Below are 25125 nucleotides of genomic sequence, written 5' to 3'. Positions count from 1 at the left end.
GCTTCACTTTCTAAGCTTTCCCTTGTTCCCTTAGTTACCAGTGTATTAACTGAACAAATTAATGGGCTCCATTTTGACCTTTCCTTGTTTTGTCACTGTGACATTTTCATACACACATACAAGTTGCTTTGATCACATTGATGCCTTCTGTACCCTCAAACAAATCGCACAGAGCAAGTAATCCTGTAAATTGTGATCTTACCTGTGCTGAAACCTGGCCAAAGGAAGGAGGAGTTAAAAGGGCAGTGGAGACAGTGCTGCTGGGGACAGAGGCTGAGGGAGGTGGGCAACGGTAAGCTGAGACATGTGGAAGAACCCGCTGGTGCCATCGATGAGGGCCATGATTCTTTTTGTTTTGTTTGTTTCTCGAGATAAGAGTTTCTCTGTGGTAGCCTTGGCTGTCCTGGACTCAGTTTGTAGACCAGGCTGGCCTCGAACTGACAGAGATCTGCCTGCCTTACCCCCACCCTGCCCAGTTCTGGGTGTGCAAGGGCTGTGCTCCATGACTGTTGCTCAAAAGATTCTTAAAAGACATTGGAGGCAGTGCCTGAACTGAACAACTATTCTGAAGCTATCTTTTTCACACAACCTTTGGAGTATCTTAAATATAGTACTTACTTATTATATCTTAAAACAGCGGGGTTATTTCTAGAGAGAAAAATGAAGTTTCAAACACACACCAGATGTAAATGTTATCCCTTCACATAAATATTATTTTTTAAAAATCAAAATCAAACACATAGCATCCATAAAGAGTTTTTTTAACACTTGAATCAGATAATAATGCTCTTTCTTTTTAAAAAAACCTAACGTTTTCATGGCTATTAGGATAGATCCAAAATCTGCCATAAGAACTACATACTAACTTGTTGATTCATTAAAAAAAATTGATTGAGTGCCTGTTAGCATTTTAGCTCAGGAGATTCTGCTGTGAGGGGGTGGAGCCAAGCTTCAGTTCCCACGATGTTTCCTCTCAGAGGGATGGGAGGCAGCTAGCAGGAAGGCTGACAGATTATAAACATACAAATAAAATCAATAAACGAGCAAACGGACCAGATACAGTCTGATGTATGAGGGCTGTGAAGAAAAGGAAATAAAATATTTGTTGGAGAAAACCATCCAGTTGTTTTTTTTTTTCAGTACCTCAGGCTCCATTTTCTCACCCTAGGGAATGTCAATTGGCTGTTTGGTTTCTCAGGGTTCCTCCCACATTCTCCTGAACAGCCTTTTCAGGTCTCAGGCACAAATGGCAGCTTCTGTTGGTACTTCCATTGGGACATGCCTCTCCTTTGTAATGGATCGGGATCAATCTTGGGTTGATAGCTACTGATGGACTTAAATAGTGATCAACAGACCATTGAAATAAACACAACGCAATGTTATTTTTTTCCTAAAGGCCACTTAATCAGGGTTGGTTTTTTTTTTTTTTTTTTTTTTTTTTTAAGAAATCCTTTCATTATCACGTGGGAAACATAAGTAGGCTGAACAGAAACTAAACAGCCAGTATCTGTTTTGGATGGTTCTAGAGTGTACTCCATGGCATCGTGGGCTGCATTTCGAGTTTGGCAATGAAGTGAATAATTTCCTAAAAATCCTGAAGGAAACAAAGGCCAAAGTGTGTATTTGGAGTGTGGAAGGAATAAAAGGATAGGAACTCTTTCTCTCGTTTTACATTCAGTCTGATTTTTCTTTTGGAATGAAAAGGGCTTTCCCCTTTCTAAAACCTATTAAACACATGGACATTGTAAAATGTGTACGACAATACAGAAAGAGATAAAGGTTAAATGGCTAATATTGATTACACTTTACTTTCATATATGCCCTTCTAGACATCTTTCTAGGGACTGGGTATTTAGCCTAGTGGTAGACTACTTGAAAAAACCTATCCCTAGTACTGGGGTTGGCTGGGCAAGGGGAGCACAAAAATCACACACATACACACACCCAAAAAATGTAATTTAAAGAATAAAAAAAGACTTTACTATGACTAGCATTTTGTTTTGGTTTTTGGTTTTTCGAGACAGGGTTTCTTTGTGTAGCCTTGGCTGTCCTGGACTCACTCTGTAGACCAGGCTGGCCGAGAACACACAGAGATCCTCCTGCCTCTGCCTCCTTAGTGCTGCGATTAAAGGCATGCGCCGCGGCCCGCGCCCCCTCCCCCTCCCCAACCCCGACCCCGTAGAGGCTTCCTTTAAGAACCGAGTTAAGGCTCTTTCCCCCTTTAAATGAACAATGGGACTGGAAAGCTGTATGGTGCATTGCCTTCGTTCCTTCCTTTAGGCTTTAACGTCTAAGAGAGGCTTCCTTAACCCCCTCATTAAAATTCCCGGCCATCAGATTTTCCCATCCATTTAAAGTACTCTAGTTAGTTAGAGCCTCGCCGAGTTCTTCCTCGCCACTTTTTAACATTGCAAATTCACTTTTGTCCCTACCCTGTATTCCCCAACCCGCTTCCTCTCTTTTTGTTTTGTTTTGTTTTGTTTTGTTTTTTCGAGACAGTTTCTCGGTGTAATAGAGCCCTGCCTGTCCTGGACTCACTTTGCAGACAAGGCTGGTCTCAAACACACCGAGGTCCACCTGTGTCTGCCTCCCAGAGTGCTGGGGTTGTAGGCGTGCCGACAGCATATCCGGCTCCCCACTTCCCAACTTTTGTTGTTGTTGTTTTGTTTTTGAGACAGGATTTCTCTGTGTAGCCTTGGTTGTCCTGGACTCACTTTGTAGGCCAGGCCGGTCTCAAACTCACAGAAATCCGCCTGCCTCTGCTTCCCTGAGTGCTGGGATTAAAGACCTGCTTAACCACGCTCCGCTCCCTTCCCCATTTTTATTTTATTTTATTTTTTCGAGACAGTTTCTCTGTGTAGCTTGGCTCTCCTGGACTGAATTTCTAGACCAGGCTGGACTCGAATTCACAGTGATCCTCCTGCCTCTGCCTCCCGAGTGCTAGGACAAAGGCGTTCTTAACCACGCTCCGCTCCCTTCCCCATTTTTTTTTTTATTTTAGTTTTTCGAGACAGAGTTTCTCTGTGTAGCTTGGCTCTCCTGGACTGAATTTCTAGACCAGGCTGGACTCGAATTCACAGTGATCCTCCTGCCTCTGCCTCCCGAGTGCTGGGACAAAGCCCTGCTTAACCACCCTCCGCTCCCTTCCCCAGTTTTATTTTATTTTATTTTTTTCGAGACAGAGTTTCTCTGTGTAGCTTGGCTCTCCTGGACTGAATTTCTAGACCAGGCTGGACTCGAATTCACAGCGATCCTCCTGCCTCTGCCTCCCGAGTGCTGAGACAAAGGCGTGCTTAACCACGCTCCGCTCCCTTCCCCATTTTTATTTTATTTTAATTTTTCGAGACAGAGTTTCTCTGTGTAGCTTGGCTCTCCTGGACTGAATCTCTAGACCAGGCTGGACTCGAATTCACAGTGATCCTCCTGCCTCTGCCTCCCGAGTGCTGAGACAAAGGTGTGCTTAACCACGCTCCGCTCCCTTCCCCATTTTTATTTTATTTTATTTTTTCGAGACAGAGTTTCTCTGTGTAGCTAGGCTCTCCTGGGCTGAATTTCTAGACCAGGCTGGACTCGAATTCACAGCGATCCTCCTGCCTCTGCCTCCCGAGTGCTGAGACAAAGGCGTGCTTAACCACGCTCCGCTCCCTTCCCCATTTTTATTTTATTTTAGTTTTTCGAGACAGTTTCTCTGTGTAGCTTGGCTCTCCTGGACTGAATTTCTAGACCAGGCTGGACTCGAATTCACAGTGATCCGCCTGCCTCTGCCTCCCGAGTGATGGGACAAACGCGTGCTTAACCACGCTCCGCTCCCTTCCCCAGTTTTATTTTATTTTATTTTTTCGAGACAGTTTCTCTGTGTAGCTTGGCTCTCCTGGACTGAATTTCTAGACCAGGCTGGACTCGAATTCACAGTGATCCTCCTGCCTCTGCCTCCCGAGTGCTGGGACAAACACGTGCTTAACCACGCTCCGCTCCCTTCCCCAGTTTTATTTTATTTTAGTTTTTCGAGACAGAGTTTCTCTGTGTAGCTTGGCTCTCCTGGGCTGAATTTCTAGACCAGGCTGGACTCGAATTCACAGTGATCCTCCTGCCTCTGCCTCCCGAGTGCTGGAATAAAGGCGTGCGCAAACACGCCCGGCTCCCTTCCCTACTTTTTAACCTCCAGTATTTAGCAACAAATATATTTTAAAAGTTTGTTCGCCCTATATATATTACCAAGTCCCGTAGGAACTGAGAATTTTTAGAATATTTCAACTTATTTTTGGCTCAACTTCCTCAATATCTACAGCTGTGCTTGATCTACAGTTGGCACTCAAATACATACATGTTGAATAAAACGTTGGCTGTAGCGTACACTAGTCTGGACTGTGTGGATCAGTGCCAATTACATTGCTACAACATTCTTTTTCTCTGAAAAGGGCTGCGAGCGGCCTGCCGATGACGTCTTTCAGCTTTCAAAATGGGAAAGCGAAGTTTCCCACAATTCTTAGAACTCAAATTTCTCGCCACAATTCAAAATGGCGGAGGGTGGGGCCTGTCACATGGTGGGCGGCACAGTAGCTTTTTTTTTTTTCCCTACCCGCCTCCCGCCTGGGCGGGTAGTCTATGGGACCCCGCCTCTGCGTTCTAAGCCTTTTCTAGGAATCAACTGGGATTGGTTGGCTGGCAGTCTGGGACACGGCGTCGTCACTTCCTGTTGTGGGCAGTGGTTTCCTGTCACTGCAAGGTAACAATGGGGAAGGTAATGGCTGCTTGAGCTACGTCTTGGAGCAGGCGCTGAGCAAGAGGCGGGTCTTTCTCGGGGATTTAGGGGCGGTGTAAGGAGCAGAGGCACCAGAATTGGCGCGGCTGAGCCCCGGTGGCGGCTGCGCTGGCGGTGGAGCCCCGCGGGAACCCTCCTGATAGCAACACAGAGTAAGTGTGGCCCACGGACACCCGGAGACACGGGATGTCGGCTGGGGCTAAGGCTCTCAAAATGGCCCGAGCGGCCGGCCGGGGCCGAGTCACTGAGCACGGCCTCCGGACCCAGGCTCGTGGCTTCGGGGGGCTCCGTGGCGTAGTCGCCGCTGCCATTTTAGCTGGGTGGTGTGTGGCGGCGGGTTCACTGAAGAAGGGGAAGGAGGTGGCTAGGACTTCCTCTCCGCGGCCATGGAGTCGCGGCTCGGTTCGGCTCTTTCGAGCTAAGATCGCCGGGGAGGCGAGCCTGGACTTTGGGCCCCAGACGTGAGAATCGAAGTCTCCAGGCTTCTTCTGACTCGGAGTTGCCCCCCTCGTAGCCCTTCGTTGCGTGTAGGCCGAGGGTTTGGGGAAGTGGGGTGGAGGTGCTCTAAGTCTGATGTTGGGAACTGTTGGCCCTTCACGTTTCCCCGGGATTCGCAAAGCCCCATTTTTGAACCCTTCTTCTGTAAGGGCAGTACCAATGTGTTGCCTTCTGGGTCTACGATGACAACCTTCCTTGAGGATCGGGGACAAATGTGGTTTGGTTTGCTTCCTTGCCTCTTTAGCCCTGGTTGTATCCTTCGCTAGATGTTGCTAGAAGGATCCAACCCCTGCGTCAAAAAAAAAAAAAAAAAAATCAAAAACCAAAAAACGGAGGGAAAAGACGTTGCAAAAAAAATTTTTTTTTTTTTTTACTAAGTGTGGGAATTGAGCCAGGTTGTTTTCAAGTTAATTTCCGTGTCATCTGCCAGCAATTCTACCCCTCCCCCACTCAAAAAACCCCTAAGGGTCCCGGCTTCTGCGGGCGGTACCTGCCACGTACGCCATAGCTTAGAAACTAGTATTAACCGGTTGGGCTTCTGCTTCCTGGATACTCAGTCCCTTTTCCCCTTACGCTGATTAATTTCAAGATGGAGGAGACAGCCACGTTCTTCCCTGGACAGTTTCACCGTACTTACTCCACAGGTTAGTTTGGCAGTCCGAGGCCTAGCAGACTAGTTATCTGGGTCGTTTTGTTTTTGTTTTTTTCCCTTTTGGAGAGCAAAAGGATTTATATCAGATTCTCACGCACCCCTGGCAGGCCTAACTATTCTTTTTGCTAGAAGTAAGTCCCCTACATTTCTTGAGTTGTAATTAACCACAGTGCGTTCAGATGATTGAAGACAGAAGAAATAATAAATGTACTATAACCTTTTCTTTGACTCTTCATAATTACAAAGTTACTCATCTTCCCATCACGTCAGAGTTCTTTTGTTGAGGAGGTAAGCACACTTGCCTGTCTGGCCTTTTCCTCAAATCAGTTTCTGAACTACTGGTTAAGTATCTAGAAAGACGAAGCCAAGCACCCTTTGAAGTAAGTATTTTAGGGCAGTTCCTCTTATTGAAAAAGGTCACAAACATGCGTTAGTCTAAGATGTCCTGATGATTGTTATTACTTTAGTTTCTTCCTTGGGTTAGCATCGTGTACCGAATGAAGTTCTTGAAAGTGACTTTTAGGACCTGAAAATAATTACTAGTCTGATAAGGAAAGGCTTATTTTAAACAAGTGTTTTGTTTTTGGTTTTTGGGGGGGTGGTTTGAGACAGGGTTTCTCTGTGTAGCCTTGGCTGTCCTGGACTCGCTTTGTAGACCAGGTTGGCCTCGATCCGTCCGCCTCTGCCTCCCGAGTGCGGGGACTAAAGGTGAGCGCCGTCACTGCCGGGCTTTAAACAAGTTAATATTAAAAGGCAGATTGCCTCTTGGCCATTAAAGGAGATCTTTTATCTAATTCCTGGTTCCCTCCAACTTTCTTGGTTGTCCAAATATCCTAGTACTACTAGCATTGAATCAGGTTGGGTTATGATGGATGTAACCAAAATACATATGCTATGTGTTTCTAATGCTTTGTTTTATTTCAGAGAAAATGTGCATTATAACAGGAAGAATAATGAATGCTTTTTTTTTTCTTCTAGAGGAAGGTGAAGACAACTGAATTCCAGTTTATTGGATTTCAGTACTATGTCATAAAAGACAGGTAATTATTTTGAGTTTCATCTCCTGGTGGTTTTTTAATGTAGAATGCATTTTACAAGTATATGTTGTTCTTTTCTACAGTCATGTGCTTTGGAGTGGGGGGCGGGGGTTCATCGATGTTGCCATTCTGCCTGAGGAGGGTGTGTACTTTTTACTATGAATTCAAAGGGTACCTTTTCAGTACCTGAAATTCATCTGTGCTTTATATGTGACTTTCATTTATTCATTTTATAGTTATTCATTTTTGGTTCTTTGAGACAGAGTTTCTCTAACCCTGGCTGTCCTGGAACTAACTCTGTAGACCAGGCTGGCCTCAAACTCAGCCTGTCTCCGCCTCCCGAGTGCTGGGACCAAAGGCATGCGCCCCCACCTGGCTGTGTGACTTTTTGGTTTTTCGAGACAGGGTTTCTCTATGTAGCCATGGCTGTCCTAGTCTCACTTTGTAGACCGCCAGGCTGGCCTCAAACTCACAGTGATCCGCTCGCCTCTGCCTCTGCCTCCCAAGTGCTGGGATTGAAGGCGTGCACCACTACACCTGGCCGTGACTTTTATTTTTAAAGTAATCTAAAATTAGAAATTATTTTTAAATATTAGGTGAGTAGCTAAATGAAATCTCTATTGAATATGAGTGTTTTTGTGTGTACGTGCCATTTTATTTTTCTCCCTTTCAAGACTCCAGAAACCCTACTAATTGATATTAATATTTTCATTATTATCAACATTGCAAGATAACCACATAAATGGCTTGCACTAACTAGGACACTTAAAACTAAGTGGAACCTTATTAATAAGTATTCCTGGAGAACAGGCGTACACTTAGATTGTCCTAAGCAAACTGGGGCTGGAGAGTTAGCTAGGCTATGCCTATAACTAACTTCTCTTGAAGGAATGTGTGCTAGGCTCTGTGTTTGGCAGGGATTAAGTCAAACTTTTCACAAGCAACCCTTCCTTGGGATGCTAACTGTTTTAAAGAGGAAAGCAAGACTACACTTGAGAAAAGGTTGGGTGGTATGTTAAAATCTAGTACATGGTGGAGTCCTTAGATCTGTCTAACACTGAACTTAACTAACAAGAAAAAAGAAAGAAAAAGAAAAAAAGTACCCAAGTATAAAGCGTTGCTGCACATGGTGGCACACATCTTTAATCTCAGCACTTGGGGAGGCAGAAGCAGGCAGATCTCTGTGAGTTTGAGACCAGCCTAGTCTACAGAGTGAGTTCCAGAACAGCCAGGGCTACACAGAGAAACCCTGTCTCAACACCCCACCACCACCACCACACACAAAAGTTCTATCTGCTTCTGCCTCCTGAGTGCTAGAATTAAAGGTATGTTTCACCATGCCCAGTGTTTTGTTTTGTTTTTAGGAATGCTTCATACTTGTAAAAGTGAAAGATCAAAAAAAAGCACAGCTAAACTTCATCCACTTATATATTGTAAATTTAATGACATTTAAACATTCTTTCTTTAAACATTTCTTGGGCTGGTCATAGTGGCACATGCCTTTAATCCCAGCACCCCGAGGCAGAGGCAGGCTGTGAGTTCGAGGCCAGCCTGGTCTACAAAGTGAGTCCAGGACAGCCAAGGCTAACACAGAGAAATCTTGTCTTAAAAAACCAAGAAAACAAAACAAAAAAGTAAGCATTTCTTGGGGAAGGGGCAGTGAGACAGGGTTTCTCTGTGTAACCTTGACTGTCCTGGAACTCACTCTGTAGACCTGGGCACCGCCATCTAAGAAAAATTCTTAACACTTTTGGTATCTATGTACATGATGTTACTTTTTATCCTGAGTTCAGATATGGTAGTTCATGATTTAACTTTGTTTTTCTTTTTGTTTTTATAGAACCGGCCATTAAATTTAGAGTCTTCTATATACCAGGCAAGTGCTCGTCTACCTCCTTTCACTTTGTACTTTGTGGTCTGAGGTCATTTCTCATGAAGTTGCCTAGGCTACCCTGGAACTAACTGGAGCACAGACAGACCTTGAACTTGTGATCTTCTCACCTTAGTTTTCCCTTTGGGTAGTATTACAGATCTTTGCCACATGCCTGTCTCATGGTTTAACCTTTTTTGGGACAAGGTTTCACTATGCATTCCTGGCTACCCTGAGTACTGAGATTAAGGCGTCCATCTCCATACCTGGCTATGGTTGAACAAACAGCTGCTTTCTCTCTTTGTTGTTAGTAATTATTGAACTAATGCTTGACTGACAAAAACAATAAAGCCTAAGAAAGCAGGGCATAGTGGCACATGCCTTTAATCCCAGCATTTGGGAGGCAGAGACAGGCAGATCTCTGTGAGTTCGAGGCCAGCCTGGTCTATCTACCAAAGGAGTCCAGGACAGCTAAGGCTACACAGAGAAACCCTGTCTCGAAAAATCAAAAAAAAAAAAAATAAATAAATAAATAACAATAAATCCTAAGAAATACATAGGATGCTAGCTGAGCTTTATGGTTAAGTGGTGGAGTGTTTGCTTGATATGGCACAAGCCATTCCCAGCACTGTCAAAGAAAATTACAGACCCAGCATGGTGACACAGGGCTAATGAGACCATGTCCCTCAAAAAGCAGATCAGAAAAGAGAAAACCTGGCTGTTTATGCCAGTACAAGATATTTTGTGGGCTAGGGGTATAACAGTGGAAGAATGTGTATCAATTGAAAGCTGTTTTGTTAATAGACTTCATGACATGGCCTGTAATCCTAGCTACTTGGGAGGCTGAAGCAGAAAGTCAATAGTGAAAATGTCTCTAAGAATGTTAAATATGTAACTTGGTATGGTAGGCTGCTTTTCTTACATGTGAAAGGCCCTAGGTTCAATTCTCAGCACTACCAATTTTTTTCTTGTTTCAAAGTTTTTATGCAAGAACTGGTATTAAAAGCCCATGGTTAGCTGGGCAGTGGTGATGCACACCTGTAATCTCAGCACTTGGGAGGCAGAGGCAGGCAGATCTCTGAGTTCAAGGCCAGCCTGATCTACAGAGTGAGTTCCAGGATGTCCAGGGTTGTCTCGAAAAAACAGCAAAAACCCAAATACAAACAAAGAAAAAGCCCATGGTAAGATTCAGTAGTCATACCTGTTGGGATTTGAGGAATGTAAAAACACACAACCTAGGATGCTCTGAGGAGCAGCAGTAGCTGTTTAGTGAAAAGTTGATTGACTTTGGAATCAGTAGACCTATATTTAATTGCTGCCCACCTTCTGTACATAGGGCTGGACAGATCACTCCTTCCTTCTAGTCTTAGGATTCTCACTTGTGAAATTGAGGTACGTTTCCTACTTTATGGATTGGGTAGAACTGTTTAAAAAGATATGCTTTATAACCAGGGGAGAGAGCTAAGTGCTTTAAGAAGAATTTGAAGCCGGGCGTGGTGGCGCATGCCTTTAATCCCAGCACTCGGGAGGCAGAGGCAGACGGATCGCTGTGAGTTTGAGGCCAGCCTGGTCTACAGAATGAGTCCAGGACAGCCAAGGCTACACAAGAAACCCTGTCTCAAAAAAAATTGGATTTTTCCTCTACAGTTGACTTTTATTGGTAATCTTTTTAGGAAATAATTGTTTTTAAATGTCTGAAGCTAGTCATATGTACAATGTGTCTTGGATATTAAACTTGAGAATGAAGTGATAGATTAAAGACCCTCTCTTTGGAGATGTAGAAGGAGTCCAGGGTGAGTAGGCCTTGTCCCCTCTACTCCCCTTAGAAAATTAATGTTTCACACACACTAGATAAGCACTCTGCCACTGAGCAAGATGCCCAACACTCTTTTTCTCCATTACTAGTGCAACTGGAAATGTATGACAATTTCTTTCATATGTCTGAAAAGCTATGTATATTGGTTTTTCGAGATAGGGTTTCTCTTGGAGTACTGGCTGTCTTGGACGCACTTTGTAGACCAGGCTGGCCTCGATTGAACTTAGAGATCTGCCTGCCTCTACCTCCCAAGTGCTGGGATTACAGATGTGTGCTATAACACGCAGCTGAAAGGCCATTCTCTTTTCTTTTTTTAGATTTGTTTTTCTTTTATTCCTTTTTTTAAAGATTTATTTATTACTGTGTATGCAGTGCTCTGCCTGCATGTACACCTGCAGGCGAGAAGAAGGCATCAGATCACATTATAGATGGTTGTGAGCCACCATGTGGTTGCTGGGAATTGAACTCAAGACCTCTGGAGAAGCAGGCAGTGGTGCCCTTAACCACTGAGCCATCTCTCCGGCCCTGAAAAGCCATTCTTTAAAACATTTTTAAAAACTGATTATTTCATACTAAAGTGGATCATGTTCTCTTACATGTTTGACACATTTTTACTTTTAAAATGTTCTTTTTTCCACTTAAACAATAGTGACATTATATCAGGTGAGTAGAACTTGTGACTTAGGCTTATTACCTTTCTCCATTTTATACCACAGCCAATGCAAGACACCTTTAAAAGACCAGAATTATTGAGTATTCAAGAATGAGTTAGTTTACCAGGCATTGAGACCACTGCTTGCATTTAGAATTTTTTTTGGTCAAAATGTAAGCTGTTGCCTCAGGTCCTGGGGCCTTGGTGCAGCTGTAACTCACCATGTGACTGACCAGCTAGGGTGGATGTGCCTTCTCAGTGCTGAGATCTCTGAATGTACTCCGCTCTTAACCAATGCAGAATTAAAGCAGAAAGGATGGAGAGCTGGCAGAAGTAGGGAATGAGCCAAATCAGATTTATTCTCCCTGTCCCCAAAATAACTACCAGGAACAAACTTTCTTTAATGGAAGCCACTGCCTTAGCAAGCACTGTTCTGTTTTGAGGCCTTGCCAAGAAAGTGGTAGAATTTTGTGTCATTGGAACATACAGCTTAAAAGTACTCTATTCCCAGATCAGGGGGAGACATAACCTGTACTTAATGACATTTTAGTTGAGAAGGTTCTTTGCATTCAGCCTGTTCTAACTTGCGTTAACATCTACAGATACAGGTAGTTTGCTTGCTTTACGGTGCTGATTACATCTCCGTCTGAGGGCAGTGTTGTATTAAAAGGAAGTTATTGGCTTCCCTGTTTTTGTCAACTTTTTTTTTTTTTTTTTTTTTTTTTTTTTGGTTTTTCGAGACAGGGTTTCTCTGTGTAGCCTTGGCCATCCTGGACTCACTTTGTAGACCAGGCTGGCCTCGAACTCACAGCGATCCGCCTGCCTCTGCCTCCCGAGTGCTGGGATTAAAGGCGTGCGCAACCACGCCCGCCTCTGTTTTTGTCAACTCTTGGGTCTACTTTGACACTGGTTGTATTCTCTACTTGGTGGTGGCTTTCTGTTCCCTCCTTCCTTCTTCCCTTCCCCCTTTCTCCTCTTCTTCCTTTTTTTAAAAAATAGGATCTCCCTGGCTAGACTGGAACTCATGTGTAGAGCAGACTGGCCTTGAGTTCACAGAGATGCATCTGGCCCTGTCTGCCTCCCCAGTGCTGGGATTAAAGCTCTGCACTGCACAAGTTTGCTGGACTTTATGTAGCCTTATTACCTTTGATATGGTGTGTAAAGTAACACTTTGCGTTTTTGTTTTAGCCCATCCTCATTGTCTGCTTACTGTGAACACATATGTGTCCCCCAGGCTGTCCTCAAACTCACAGGGCCCCATGTGCTCTGCCTCCTGGGTGCTTGGATTATATGTGTGTACCAACCTACTGAGTTCAGATACTGTTTTTTTTTTTTTTTCTTTTTCTTTTTCTCCATTTTTTCCAAAGGTTTTTGCTGCTTCCAGGTTTAATCTCCTTGGTGCTATTAAGAATGTGCCACTGTTCTGTCATTGGCATATGAGTTCTCTCTTAGGTTCTTGGATTTATCAGATTATTTTGCCTTCTTTGGGAGATTAAAAAAAATTTTTTTTTTTTTTTTTTTTGCTTTTCAAGACAGGCTTTCTCTGTATAGCCCTGGTTGTCTTAGATTGCTTTTGTAGACCAGGCTGGTCTTGAACTCAGAGCAGTCCGCTTGCCTCTGCCTCCTGAGTGCTGGGATTACAGGCGTGTGCCACCACGCCTGGCTGAGATATAAATTTTTAAAACCTATTCAGCTGGCACTTATTTTCAGAATTGTTTACTGATTCTTCAACAAGTTGATTTTGTCCTAACTTTAGTATCCAGAATAGTGCCTCCATATGAATGTAAGGTACATCCTGGTCTACAAAGCGAGTCCAGGGCAACTAGAGCTATTACACTGAGAAGCCCTGTCTTGAAAAAGCAAAAAGACCCAAAAGAATGTTAAGTAAACATTAGTGGTGGTTTTCTTTAGGGAATCATGGCTTGAGGGTCTGATTTTCTTTTCCTTTGTGCTTTTTTGTTTTAAAAGCAGCTGTTGCTACCATTACCAATACCAGTTCGTGTTACTTGTAGGGAAAATGGCAACTTGTGCTGTTTTTTACATTTGTTCATAGTTGTTGGCCCATATGACTTCCATGACTGTTCACTTGAATTTCTAGTCTTCCCATAGTGTCAAGTTATTAAAACACTTCCCAGAAACTTCTATAAAAATTAAAATCTTGAGCCGGGCGTGGTGGCGCATGCCTTTAATCCCAGCACTCGCGAGGCAGAGGCAGGCAGATCGCTGTGAGTTCGAGGCCAGCCTGGTCTACAAAGTGAGTCCAGGATGGCCAAGGCTACACAGAGAAACCCTGTCTCGAAAAACCAAAAAAAAAAAAAATTTAAAATCTTAGTAATGATATTAGAAAACTGAAAATATTGTGGCCTCACCCTCTACCTCCTTGCCATTTTCATCTTACTGACTTAAACAATAGTACGATAGTTTTAAGAATAGTGTTCTAAAGCCAGGTGGTGCTGGCACACGCCTTTAATCCTAGCACTAGGGCGGCAGAGGCAGGTAGATCTGTGTGAGTTTGAGAGCCAGCCTGGTCAACAAAGTGAGTCCAGGACAGCCAGGGTTACACAGAGAAACCCTGTCTCAAAAACCAAAAAAAATAAAATAAAATAAATAATAATAATAATAGTCATCTAAGGGAAGTAGAATTGAGATCCGGGTGTGACTATTTCTAGACTATTCGTCCTCAAGTAAGTAAGTGGACAAAATCTTACAGGAACAGGCCCCTTTCTTCTTCTCCTTCTCCTCCTCCTTCTCCTTCTTCTATCTGGAATAGGGTTTTGATTGTGTTTCTTTGAGACAGAGTCCCTGTATCTTGAGGTGGCATTTGAACTCTTACCTTGGTCTTCTAAGTATGGGGAGTAAGAGTGTGAGCTACTATACCAAGCAGGTTTTTGTTTTTCCCTTTAGGACTGCTTTCTGAAGATTCTAGTAATTATTACATGTGTGGGGAGGAATAAATTATAGTACTTTCCACCACAGATTTCAATTTTCTTACTTTCCTTGTTAGTTTGGGCTACTGTAATAGAATGTCATAAGCTGCATCTCTTATATACAACAGAAGCTTAGAGAGTTTCAACAGTTGGTAGTCAGAATCAAGGCCTGGGCAGTTGGTGAGAGTCTGGTGAGGGTTGACAAAAAAAATTGAGGTAGCTCTCTAGGGTTTCTTAGAAGGGCATACTAATCCTTACTTCCTAACACTAGAACCCTGAGGGTGAGGCTTTCAGCATGTGAACCTTAGGTGAAAGAGAAAAGCCAAAATTCCAGAAAGGTCACTCCCTCATCTCCCTCTTTCTGTTTCTCTGTCCCTCTCCCACCCCCCCCACCCCCCACCCCCTGTTTCTCTGTTCCTCTCCCACCCACCCCCCACCTCCTGTTTCTCTGTTCTTTGATTTTGATTTTGGTTCTTGTTTTTGAGATGAGGTCCTACAGGCTAGCTAGGAGTTCAAAATCTTCTCAGAGACAGGCATGGTAGTACACACTTTTTCTGTAATACTTTTAGATCATAAGGTCAAAAGGATCGAAAGTATGAGGTCACCTTGTGCTACATGAAGCCTTGTCTTAAAGAAATATGCAAAACATCCTTTGTCCTCACTTTCCTGAGTTTCTGGGATTACAAGCTTGTGTCACTATGATTAGCCTGATAAAAGTTCTCGCTGAGATTAATAAAAGTTATTAACTAATGGCAATGAAGAATGGCAGGGTTTTTTTTTTTTCAAAGAGAACAATATTTTGTTTTTCTCGAGTTTAAAGTTAGCATGCCTTAATGACCACTTGCAAATGTTTATCCACTGTGGGTAACTTGAAATGAGATTTTTATACATGTCATCTTTTTGTGTGTCATTTGTAGATTTAAGGGTAGGAATTGTGAATGTTTTATATTTGAAAATGCCCTCTCATGTGCACGTCTCTTTAACAACCCACAGGCTTGATTTTAATGGTGCCATTCATCTCCTAGAGATTCTATTCCTAAGAATACCCTTTAGTATATCATTAGCATGAATTATTATTTCCCCTTGAAGGCTAGATAGAAACACCTCAACTATACCCTCTGCTTATATGGATTGTAACTTGCCTACCGAGGGCTTGAAAGAGACCATTCACATGTAAGAAAAAATGTACAATATTCTAGGAGTCTGGGTTATCTCATTTGGGTTGAGTTTTTCTAGCTCCATCCAGAAACTTATGACCTTTAAGTTTCATAACTTCATTGTAATAGGTGAATGTGTAATTTTTTCCAATGTGTGACTTTTTTTTGAAGAAATGTTTTAGATGAGATCCTTCACCTTGGGTGCTGTGATTTGCAGAGCATAGGTTTCCAGTATTGGGAGTATTTTGACAAGTGTATTAGTTTAATATTCTACTACTTAAGCACATTGATAGTATCTGCCTAAGTGCAGCCTTGGTCATCTAATCCAGTTAAAAGTAGGAAGCCTCTGCTGTGCCTTTATGTGTGATGTTCAAAGTATGCTTTTTTAGTCACCATGATGAGCGTGCGCTTGTACGTCTTTAAAAGTCACAGGATCATACACATTCCATAGTTGAAATACTAGCAAATTGCAATTGCAGTGGGGTAGCTGGAAGTGCAGAGAGCAGCAGTGCAAAGCAGTGAGGGAAGGACTCCAGTCTATCACAGTTACTCAGCCTGCCTGTTATCACCCAAGCCTGCGTGGCTGTGCTCCAGCAAGTCTGTGCATCTAAGTGTGTGTTTTGTTTTTTTCTTTTGTTTTGTTTTTTGGTTTCGGTTTTTTGAGACAGGGTCTCTCTGTGTAGCCTTGACTATCCTGGATTCACTTTGTAGACCAGGCTGGCCTCACACTCACAGAGGTCCGCCTGCCTCTGCCTCCCAAGTGCTGGGATTACAGGTGTGCGCCATGACCCCCGGCTAGTAGTCATTCTTTATGGCACCCTTCTGTGAGCCCAGCACTCAGGAGGCTTGGGTAGGAGAAACATGGACCACACAGATTTCCCTGGCTCAAATAGCTAGCTGTGTATTCTCGTGGTTGAATGCACATAGGCAAGGCCCTGGGTTCACTTTCTAGTACCTCAATGTAAAAGCCACTTTCAGATTACAAAGAACATTGGTGAACATGGCCCAAAGCACTATTGTTTGCTAACTCCCAGATTTAGTTTTCCTAGTTGTAACAGTGCTTTTCCAAAGCTTTTCAGTTACATTTCATTTATTTCTTTTTCTTAAAATTCACCTCTATCATGTATTCTGGGTTTCCATGTAAATAAAACTATGGAGTGCATAATGATGTCAGTTTTCAAATTGTTTGTTCTCTTTTTAGATAATTTTCCACTTGTTCATCAAGATGGAAAGTTCAGATTCTAACGACAAAGGAAATGACCAATCTGCAGCACAGCGCAGAAGTCAGATGGACCGATTAGACCGGGAAGAAGCTTTCTACCAATTTGTCAATAATCTGAGTGAAGAAGACTATAGACTCATGAGGGACAACAACTTGCTAGGCACTCCAGGTAAGCTACGTGAAATGTAAGTTATGTGTCTGAGTTGCTGAGTTTTTAAGAAAACAGCTTGTTTTATGTTTCTTTAGTTAAAGAAAAATTACTAATATTGGAGATGCAGAATGGCACTTACTGCTATATTTATTACCTGATTCTGTTCTTTCATACTTAGTGGAATAATCCTGTCAGATGTTTGTAACTTTTGAATTATATGAGTTTTTAGTACCATGGATTGAGTAGAATTGAACTGGACAATTTAGCTATCCATGCATCCAAGTACAAAATAATTAACGAGCCTTTGTTTCTAGGACAGAACCTTTAATTTCTCGGATTCTCTGAATAGGTCCCACTGTGACCCTAAGAGTTAATAGCTACAACTTTGTCCTTAATCCAGTCTTTGGCTCAGATGAGGGCTCAGTCTGTTGCCACCAACCTGTGGGTGGTATCGTTAATTTTCAAAGGGAAGGTTTTTAGGAAGACTTAGGTGGAACATTTTGAGCAAACAGTGCCGAACTTTAGTTAGAATGTCTTAACTGCAGTTCTGGCCCTGCTGTTATTCGGTGTGATTTTCCGCAAGTCAGTCACTCAGTCGAAAATGCAGCTAACAAAAGCCAGACATGATGTGCTAATCCTAGCTGCACAGGAGTCTCTTGAGTTTGAGGTCAGCTAGGATGGGCCCTTCTTTAAAAAGAATCATGCGGGTAGGGAGAAACAGAAATCGACTTGTTGATTTTCGTTTGTAACTTGGAGAAACAAAACAAAACTGTTCACTTTTCAGGTGAAAGTACTGAGGAGGAGTTACTCAGAAGACTACAACAAATTAAAGAAGGCCCACCACCGCAGAGCTCAGATGAAAATCGAGGTATATTTTGTTTGGGGATGTGGGGACAGGGTGGAATGATAGGGAACTTTTTATAATAGTAAATGTCAGCCAAAAGTTATTTAGAAATGCCATGAATTAATTTGGTGCTAAGTAGCTGCTCATAAAAGAGAGGTGGCATTTCCTGGCTATTTGGTAAGCATGCCAGCATTGCTGTTTTCCACCTCACCTTTGGATTGTGTGTTAATTGGACAACAGTGAGAAGTAGCCAGTTTAAATGAGATTTTCCTCCCCTTGGCTTTCCACATTTGTTGAAATTTTCTCCTATTTAATTCTTTCTTTATGAATGTGGCTTTATCAGTAAAAAAAGAAATGCTGCTCTGTCGGCATGCTGCTCTGTCGGCCCTAGCACCTTTCAACTGGGTGTTTGTTCCTCTTGGGGGGTGGGCATTAGTAATGACTGGAGACGTGTTTGGTTGACACAGCTGATCAGGGTTTGCTATTAGTATTAAGCAGGCAGAGGGCAGGAGTGCTGGGGACTACTGCTTCCCTCTCTGCAGGAAATAGGGGATTTGACTGTAACCTAGGAGCTATGGTGGTAATTTAGCTTATGAACAAACTGTTAGGTATGCTGTTGCTCTAGGTTCAGACAGTTGATTTGGTACACTCTTCATTTTCATGGTAGTTGAAAATTTTGATATTGACAAATACTCAAGTGATTATAAGCCATGAACTTTGCTTATATTTTTGCTATGGCTACAATATTCTTATATCTTAACACAACTTCATGGTATCAAAAACACTTAAGGTAGGCCCCTAGGTGAAGTAATAGAGACTGAAAGTTTGGTAGAAATGTAATCGGGACCAAATACCAACACTGGCTCCCTAAGTGGTGATTATGTAGTTTGATTTTGTTTAGACAATGACCTGGAAAATCCACATATCTACCCATAGTCTGGCAGCATCTTCTAGACCAGTGGTTCTCAGCCTTTCTAATGCTTGTGACCCTTTCCTTCGACCGCAAATGTAATTTTGCTACTGTTATGGAGCATAATATAAACATGTGATCTGCAGGTGGTATTAGGCAACCCTGTGGAAGGGTGGTTTAACACACACACAGCCCACCCCAGCCTAGCCAAGGCGCTCGTGACCCACAGCTTGAAAACTGCTATTCTCTACTCATGAAACAGTAAAAACAACATCCTCTAGATTCCCTCTGAAAATAAGATTTCTCTTAGCTGTCTCTTGAAACATCTGAACTTTTCCTGTGTTTTACTTAGAAATCAGTGTGGCATACAGCATAAGGACCCTAAATGTAAAATGTGTTCAGAATTGCAACTTCTTTAATGTTTCTGAGTATCCTAATTTTTGGAGTTCCTTTCTCTCCCTCTTCCCCCTTTGTTTTAAACAGGTGGAGACACTTCAGATGACATGTCCAACGGTGATTCTATAATAGATTGGCTTAACTCTGTCAGACAGACTGGAAATACAACACGAAGTGGTCAGAGAGGAAATCAGTCCTGGAGAGCAGTGAGCCGGACTAATCCAAACAGTGGTGATTTCAGATTCAGTTTAGAGATAAATGTTAACCGTAATAATGGAAGCCAAACTCTAGATAATGAAAATGAGCCATCTGCTAGACGTCTTAGTGTAGAAAGCATGGAAACCAGCAGCCAAAGGGAAGTGGAAAGTCCTGCATCTGAATCGACATCAGCCAGACCATCAAGGGCAGAACGAAATTCATCTGAAGCCGTAATTGAAGTGCCATCCACCAGAGGCCAGAGGAGGGCAAGAAGCCGCAGCCCGGAACACCGGAGAACAAGAGCAAGATCTGAAAGAAGTAGGTCACCTCTGCATCCAACAAGTGAACTTCCACGAAGAAACCAGCATAGTATCTCATCTCAGACTTTTGAGCACCCTTTGGTAAGTGAGCCCGAAGGGAGTTCTAGAACCCGCCACCACGTGACCTTGAGACAGCAGATAACCGGATCTGAGTTACTAGGGAGAGGTCTTTTTGCAGCTGCTGGGTCAAGAAATGCCACTCAAGGAACAAGTTCTTCAGATGCAGGAAGCAATGGTGAATCCACAGGATCTGGTCAGAGACCTCCAACCATAGTCCTTGATCTTCAAGTGAGAAGAGTTCGTCCTGGAGAATACCGGCAGAGAGATAGTATAGCTAGCAGAACTCGGTCAAGGTCTCAGACTCCAAACAACACAGTCACTTATGAGAGTGAGCGTGGAGGGTTTAGACGCACCTTCTCACGTTCTGAACGTGCAGGCGTGAGAACCTACGTCAGTACTATCAGGATTCCCATTCGTAGAATCTTAAATACTGGACTAAGCGAAACGACATCTGTTGCAATTCAAACTATGTTAAGGCAGATAATGACAGGTTTTGGTGAGCTAAGCTACTTTATGTACAGTGACAGTGATTCAGAGCCTAGTGCCTCAGTGCCCACTCGAAATATGGAGAGAGTAGAATCGCGGAATGGAAGAGGGAGCTCTGGTGGTGCTAACACCTCTGGTACCACTTCGAGCCCTAGCCCTAGTTCAAGTGGTGAAAGTTCAGAAAGTAGCTCAGAGATGTTTGAAGGTGGTAATGAAGGAGGTTCATCTGGCCCAGCAGGTGCCAGGAGAGATGGTCGACATAGGGCCCCAGTGGCATTTGATGAAAGTGGCTCCCTGCCATTCCTTAGCCTGGCCCAGTTTTTTCTCTTGAATGAAGATGATGAGGACCAACCGAGAGGACTCACCAAAGAACAAATCGATAACTTGGCAATGAGAAGTTTTGGTGAAAACGATGCATTGAAGACCTGTAGTGTTTGCATTACAGAATATACAGAAGGCAACAAACTTCGTAAACTACCTTGTTCCCATGAGTACCACGTCCATTGCATTGACCGCTGGTTATCAGAGAATTCCACCTGTCCCATTTGCCGCAGGGCAGTTTTATCTTCTGGGAACAGAGAAAGTGTTGTGTGATGAAAACAAGACTCTCAGCCATATAGCTGAAATTGTGATGGGCAAACAGAAATCACTTGGCTTTATCTCCACTTTTTTTTGAGTGGTGCTTAATACGTAGTTACAGCCTGAAGTGAGTCATTGCTTTCCGGTAGAGCCATTCTTTTCTCTAGTTTCTCTTTCAGGATGGAAAGACTTTTAAAAACAACGTTCTAGGACTTAACTGTTTGATTTCGGTACCTGATGAAGTGCTAACCTGTTACTGATACTTTACCCATGTACGCGTGTCAGCTTTTTCTTTGTTATCCTAAGGTCTGCCTTAGCAGTGGCTCCTTTCTAGCTCATGTTGACCTCTTTTTAAAGTTTCCCAGGCCATCAGAGACCCACTCAAGACTAAGTCCCATTACGCCTTTTGTAAGTGATTACTTAAAACTATGCCATTCCCAGTCATTGACACAAACTCACTCACATTCTGACCATTGCTTGTTCACCTTCCAGAGTGGGTGATGACGGACGTATCAGTGTAAATAACACTAAGCAGTTAGGATCTTCTAAGCGTATTAACTGTCCTAAGCCCATCACTGTGGCACACATTAGAGTGAAACTTATAGTTTAATTGAAATATTTATCTTGTGGAAATATTAAAAAGCCTATGCTTGTGTAAGTGAAAAAAATCACATTCATTTGTTTAAAAATGTAAAGCTATTTTGTAGAGGCTCAGTACTTTTCCAATGCACTGTTGTATTAATGCATTCAAAATTGTAAAGTACCATGCTTAAAAATGAGAATTGCTTTTTGTGAGCCAGCATAGTGAAACAAATGCACCGAACAAAGTACGAAGCTGCTTTTGTAAGTGTGTAGAGGTCAAGAGCAGAACATATCTATATTTAATGTGTTTGTGAGCAGCTACTGTGACATGAAAAGGAAAGGACCATGCAGATTCAAACTGCATGAAGATCACATATTTTAACTTGGATTTAGGCAGGAAGTGAGAGACGAGGGTAAAGCAAAGCACTACAGACTGGAACATTTCCACGAAAGCATAGACATGAACTGGTTTCAGCAGCTTCGCCCAGTATTCTACTTGAAAAGATGACAGAAGATCAGTACATTTGGCAGAGCTTTGTGTGTGTGCGTGCGTGTATAAAAAAACAAACCACTACCACCTAGCACAAGTTAAATTGATGTTTTATAATCTGCTCAAAAAGTAAAAACTGGAGAGGAAAGAGACTTTTAAACCATTTTTAAAGTAAGGATTTTAGTTGGTACAGATGGGTGTGCTATTGGAAGAGTCTCGAATTTGCTTGTTTTTGAGATTTATCATGTAAGGTACTAGTGCACACTTGTTGATATTTCATTGCTTGATCTTTTATTGGCAGTAAGTCTTGTTGGGTTACTTGAAATTCAGATTTTAGCTGTCTTGCCCGTATTTGATGATGAAGTGGCTGGCTCCCATCTATCGAGATAACCCCAGGCCTCTCACCTTGTTTGTCTTTTGAGGCTGATTGGGGTTAGGGTTAGTCTGGTTGTGGAGCAGATATTTAAAACGTTTCTCTGGAGAAAGCTAGCAGGGCAGGAGAGAAGCTGGATGGTGTGCACACATCCTTGGCCCTCAGCCACATGAGTTAACTCCTCATGTTAGTCCAGTACTCTAGACAATGTTTGACACAAATCTGCTTTAGGACTTACCTGCTTACCCTCACTGATATGGCCTTAGCAGAAAAGACTACTTCAAAGTTCATTCTTTCATGTCATCTCCTGGCTTTCACTCATACCTAAGTATCAAGGAAATTAAGTTGTAAATATATGGTAGTTGTTTACAAAGGATATGTACTGCTCTTGCAAGGAAATAATGTCCAAACAAAGCTTCACTTATTTTTTTTAATATAAGCAGATTTCCCTGTTTATGGCGCTTATGTAATACATTTTTATCTTTTAAAAGAATTGTCCATGTAAAAGTCAGGGTTCCTTTATATTTGTGAGCCTCCTAGTCACCTTTCTATGGTTTTTAGACCTGCAGGATAATCCTGGCTAGCTAAAAACACAAGTCCATTTTCCTCTTGGCAAAATGTTCCATTTTAGGGGTGTTTGTTTTCTATAGCTCAAAAACAGCTGCAGCACATTCTAAATACAGTAATTGACAACAGGCACCTCCCTAACCTCCCCAAGCATATTACTCATTTGTGAAGTGTTAAAGTCTGAGGTAACCCAGGCAGGATACTGGTTGTGAATGTAGATGCTGAAGCTATTCAAAAACACTGGAAATCAGTCTTTACATTTCTAGCCTTCAGTAGAACTCACATGTTTAATTTGCATGTGGACCCTTTCAAGTAGCACTCATATCCATTGGGTTGTGTAGAATGAATACAAGTATTTTTTGTGGGAGTTGCTTTTTTATTTTTAAAGTCCATGGCTATTATATATTACTAGTGCTGCAGACATTAAAAATAAGGTTGTTCGTATAGGTGTCAGGTGTGCAATGAAGAACAAAACTCTTTTTTTCCTCACCAGTGTCCAAACACTTATTCTTGAGGGAATATTTTCTTGCAGAAAACTTTGACATTTCATTTTGTATCTTTGCACTTTTTCTTTAAAGCAAAAAGGTTCTGTCTTTAAGATCTACTTTGAACTTCATGCAGTAATAATGTTGGGAGATTACATTTTTCAAGCATAGGATAGGGAAAGTACTAAGCCTGACTTTCCTTGGATATTTCTTTTTTTTTTTTAATCTGCTTAGTAGTGTAAAGGTTTGCAGTGTTTTGTTTTAGTCCATGCAGCTTACAATGTTGAGATTTATTAAGTGCTGAAAACAAAATTGAACAAAATTTTAAAATGGCAGGCCACTTGTAGTAACATTGAAGAGAGCTATGGTGGGACTTTGGAGCATTTTCTCTGAAAAGAACAAGTTAGTTGCACCTCCATGTTGGCGGGGAGAGAGAGGAGGCTCACTCGCTAGTGTTGGAACAGGTAATTGTCAGATTGTTAAGGAAGTTATTGCCAGGAGATAGATATTCAGTCTTTACGGACACGGTTGTTAGTGTCCATCCAAGATCGGAAACTGCTTCACTTTGTTACCTTAAGCAATGTTTTTGTTTTTGTTTTTTGCTGTTGTTGTTGTTATTATTATTCTCCCCTCCCCCCACCTCCTGGGGAAACTTCATTTCTGTGCCAAGTATTCTCTGCTTTTGTCAGTGTCTTATGTTTATGAATCGTTAGCATTTAGCATGCTTTGTATTTAACCACCCGCTTCTATGACTTTTACTCAGCTTTCCAAATACCTGGATGATAAAGAGGTCAATGTTGCAGAATGACTGTTAAAGGCCATTTCTAACACTTTGCTAGAATATGGTGGCACCTTGTGGTTGACATTTTTTTTAACAGATGGAGGATACTCTTAATTCTTTTGTGAGAGGAAATAATTTGTAATCTGCCTTAGTTGATTTGTTTAATGTTTTTTTTTTGATGTTTTTTTTTTGACTGGCTTTCCTGTCACACGTCTTACCAAAAATACTAAGTGCATGGAAGCCATGTGTGTAGGAAACTTAAGTTCTTTGTTAATTTTCTAAGACTGTTCTGATTGTCACTGTCTGGAGTGTTCTTCCTGTACCTTTGTAACAAGAGGAGGAGAAGGCACATATAGAGGTGTCTCTTACTTCCCCTTTAGTACAGGTCAGTATGTCTGATGCTCGGTAACAGTGTTATAATTGAGTTACCTAGTAAATGGTTCTTCTAAAATAATATTTCAAAATATGCATTGATGTATCATGCTTCACTTGGGAAGTTCAAGGTCTGAGGAAAGAGTATTTCTAAGTCACAGTTTAAGCAAATAAAAAGAGCTACGAGCTCACTATCTGCCCTTTAAGTTTTTTTTTGTTTTGTTTTGTTTTGTTTTGTTTTGAATTCTGAATTAACTTTTTTTGAGTTAAGGTCTTGCTGTGTACTCACAGCCTGGAACTCACCCTGCAGACCAGGCTGGCCTCAAACTTATGGCAGTCCTTGTGCCTCTGCTTCTCGGATGTGGGGAATGCAGGTACTTGTCACCAAACCCAGCTCAGCACTCTGAAATTAATTCCTTTACCTTCACTAGGACATTTCTAAAATACTGTGCAACACTCCAGGAAGTGAGTGACCTCATGTAAGTCACCATAGTTCATGTCCAAAAGCCTCGGCTTAGAATAGAACTACTACCGGGCACATTTTTTTGAAGGATCAGTCTTAGGATTTTTTTCATGCCTATGTACATGTCTAGATTCAGATCTTAAAAGGTTTACCAGCCACTCGGAATCACAGCGGAGTACATAGGACTTTTTGCCTTGGCTATTTTGAGAAGGTTTCATTATGTAGCCCAGGCTGTCCTGAAATTAGTGATTCCCCCTGATTATAGGAACAGGACACCCTCACCCAGCAAGGGTTTGTTTCCTGAAGCCCCGCAGCTGCTTTATAGTCATTTGGGCAAAGCAGCTGCCTAGAGCTGGGCAGTGAAAGAACCCTGTCAGACCACCGTGCCTTGTTTCAAGGTGTCTCTCAGTTTTCATCTTGAAGATTGTTTCCAGTTCCAAGTTCTAGTCAAGCCGGCTGCCCAGCCTTAACTCTG

At 42.3% G+C, this 25125-nt stretch overlaps 1 protein-coding gene across 2 annotated transcripts; it reads left to right on the top strand.

Moving 5' to 3' along the window:
* The first annotated feature begins 8766 nt into the window (after positions 1 to 8766).
* Positions 8767 to 21205, top strand: Rlim (ring finger protein, LIM domain interacting). 2 transcript variants are annotated; one of them, XM_051140954.1, is made up of 4 exons: positions 8767 to 8825; positions 16573 to 16762; positions 17529 to 17612; positions 18982 to 21205. In XM_051140954.1, the coding sequence occupies exons 2-4, from the start codon at positions 16597 to 16599 to the stop codon at positions 20550 to 20552; spliced, it is 1821 nt and encodes a 606-aa protein (XP_050996911.1). In that variant the 5' UTR covers positions 8767 to 8825; positions 16573 to 16596; the 3' UTR covers positions 20553 to 21205. The 2 variants fall into 2 exon arrangements, with proteins under 2 accessions (XP_050996911.1, XP_050996912.1); XM_051140955.1 differs by lacking the exon at positions 8767 to 8825 and adding an exon at positions 9886 to 10211.
* Positions 21206 to 25125: the final 3920 nt, after the last annotated feature.

This window comes from Acomys russatus, chromosome X (assembly GCF_903995435.1).
Source record: "Acomys russatus chromosome X, mAcoRus1.1, whole genome shotgun sequence".
NCBI classification, from domain to species: Eukaryota; Metazoa; Chordata; class Mammalia; order Rodentia; family Muridae; genus Acomys; species Acomys russatus.
Note: the sequence above shows the minus strand (reverse complement) of the source record. Positions and strands in the feature narration are given on the sequence as shown.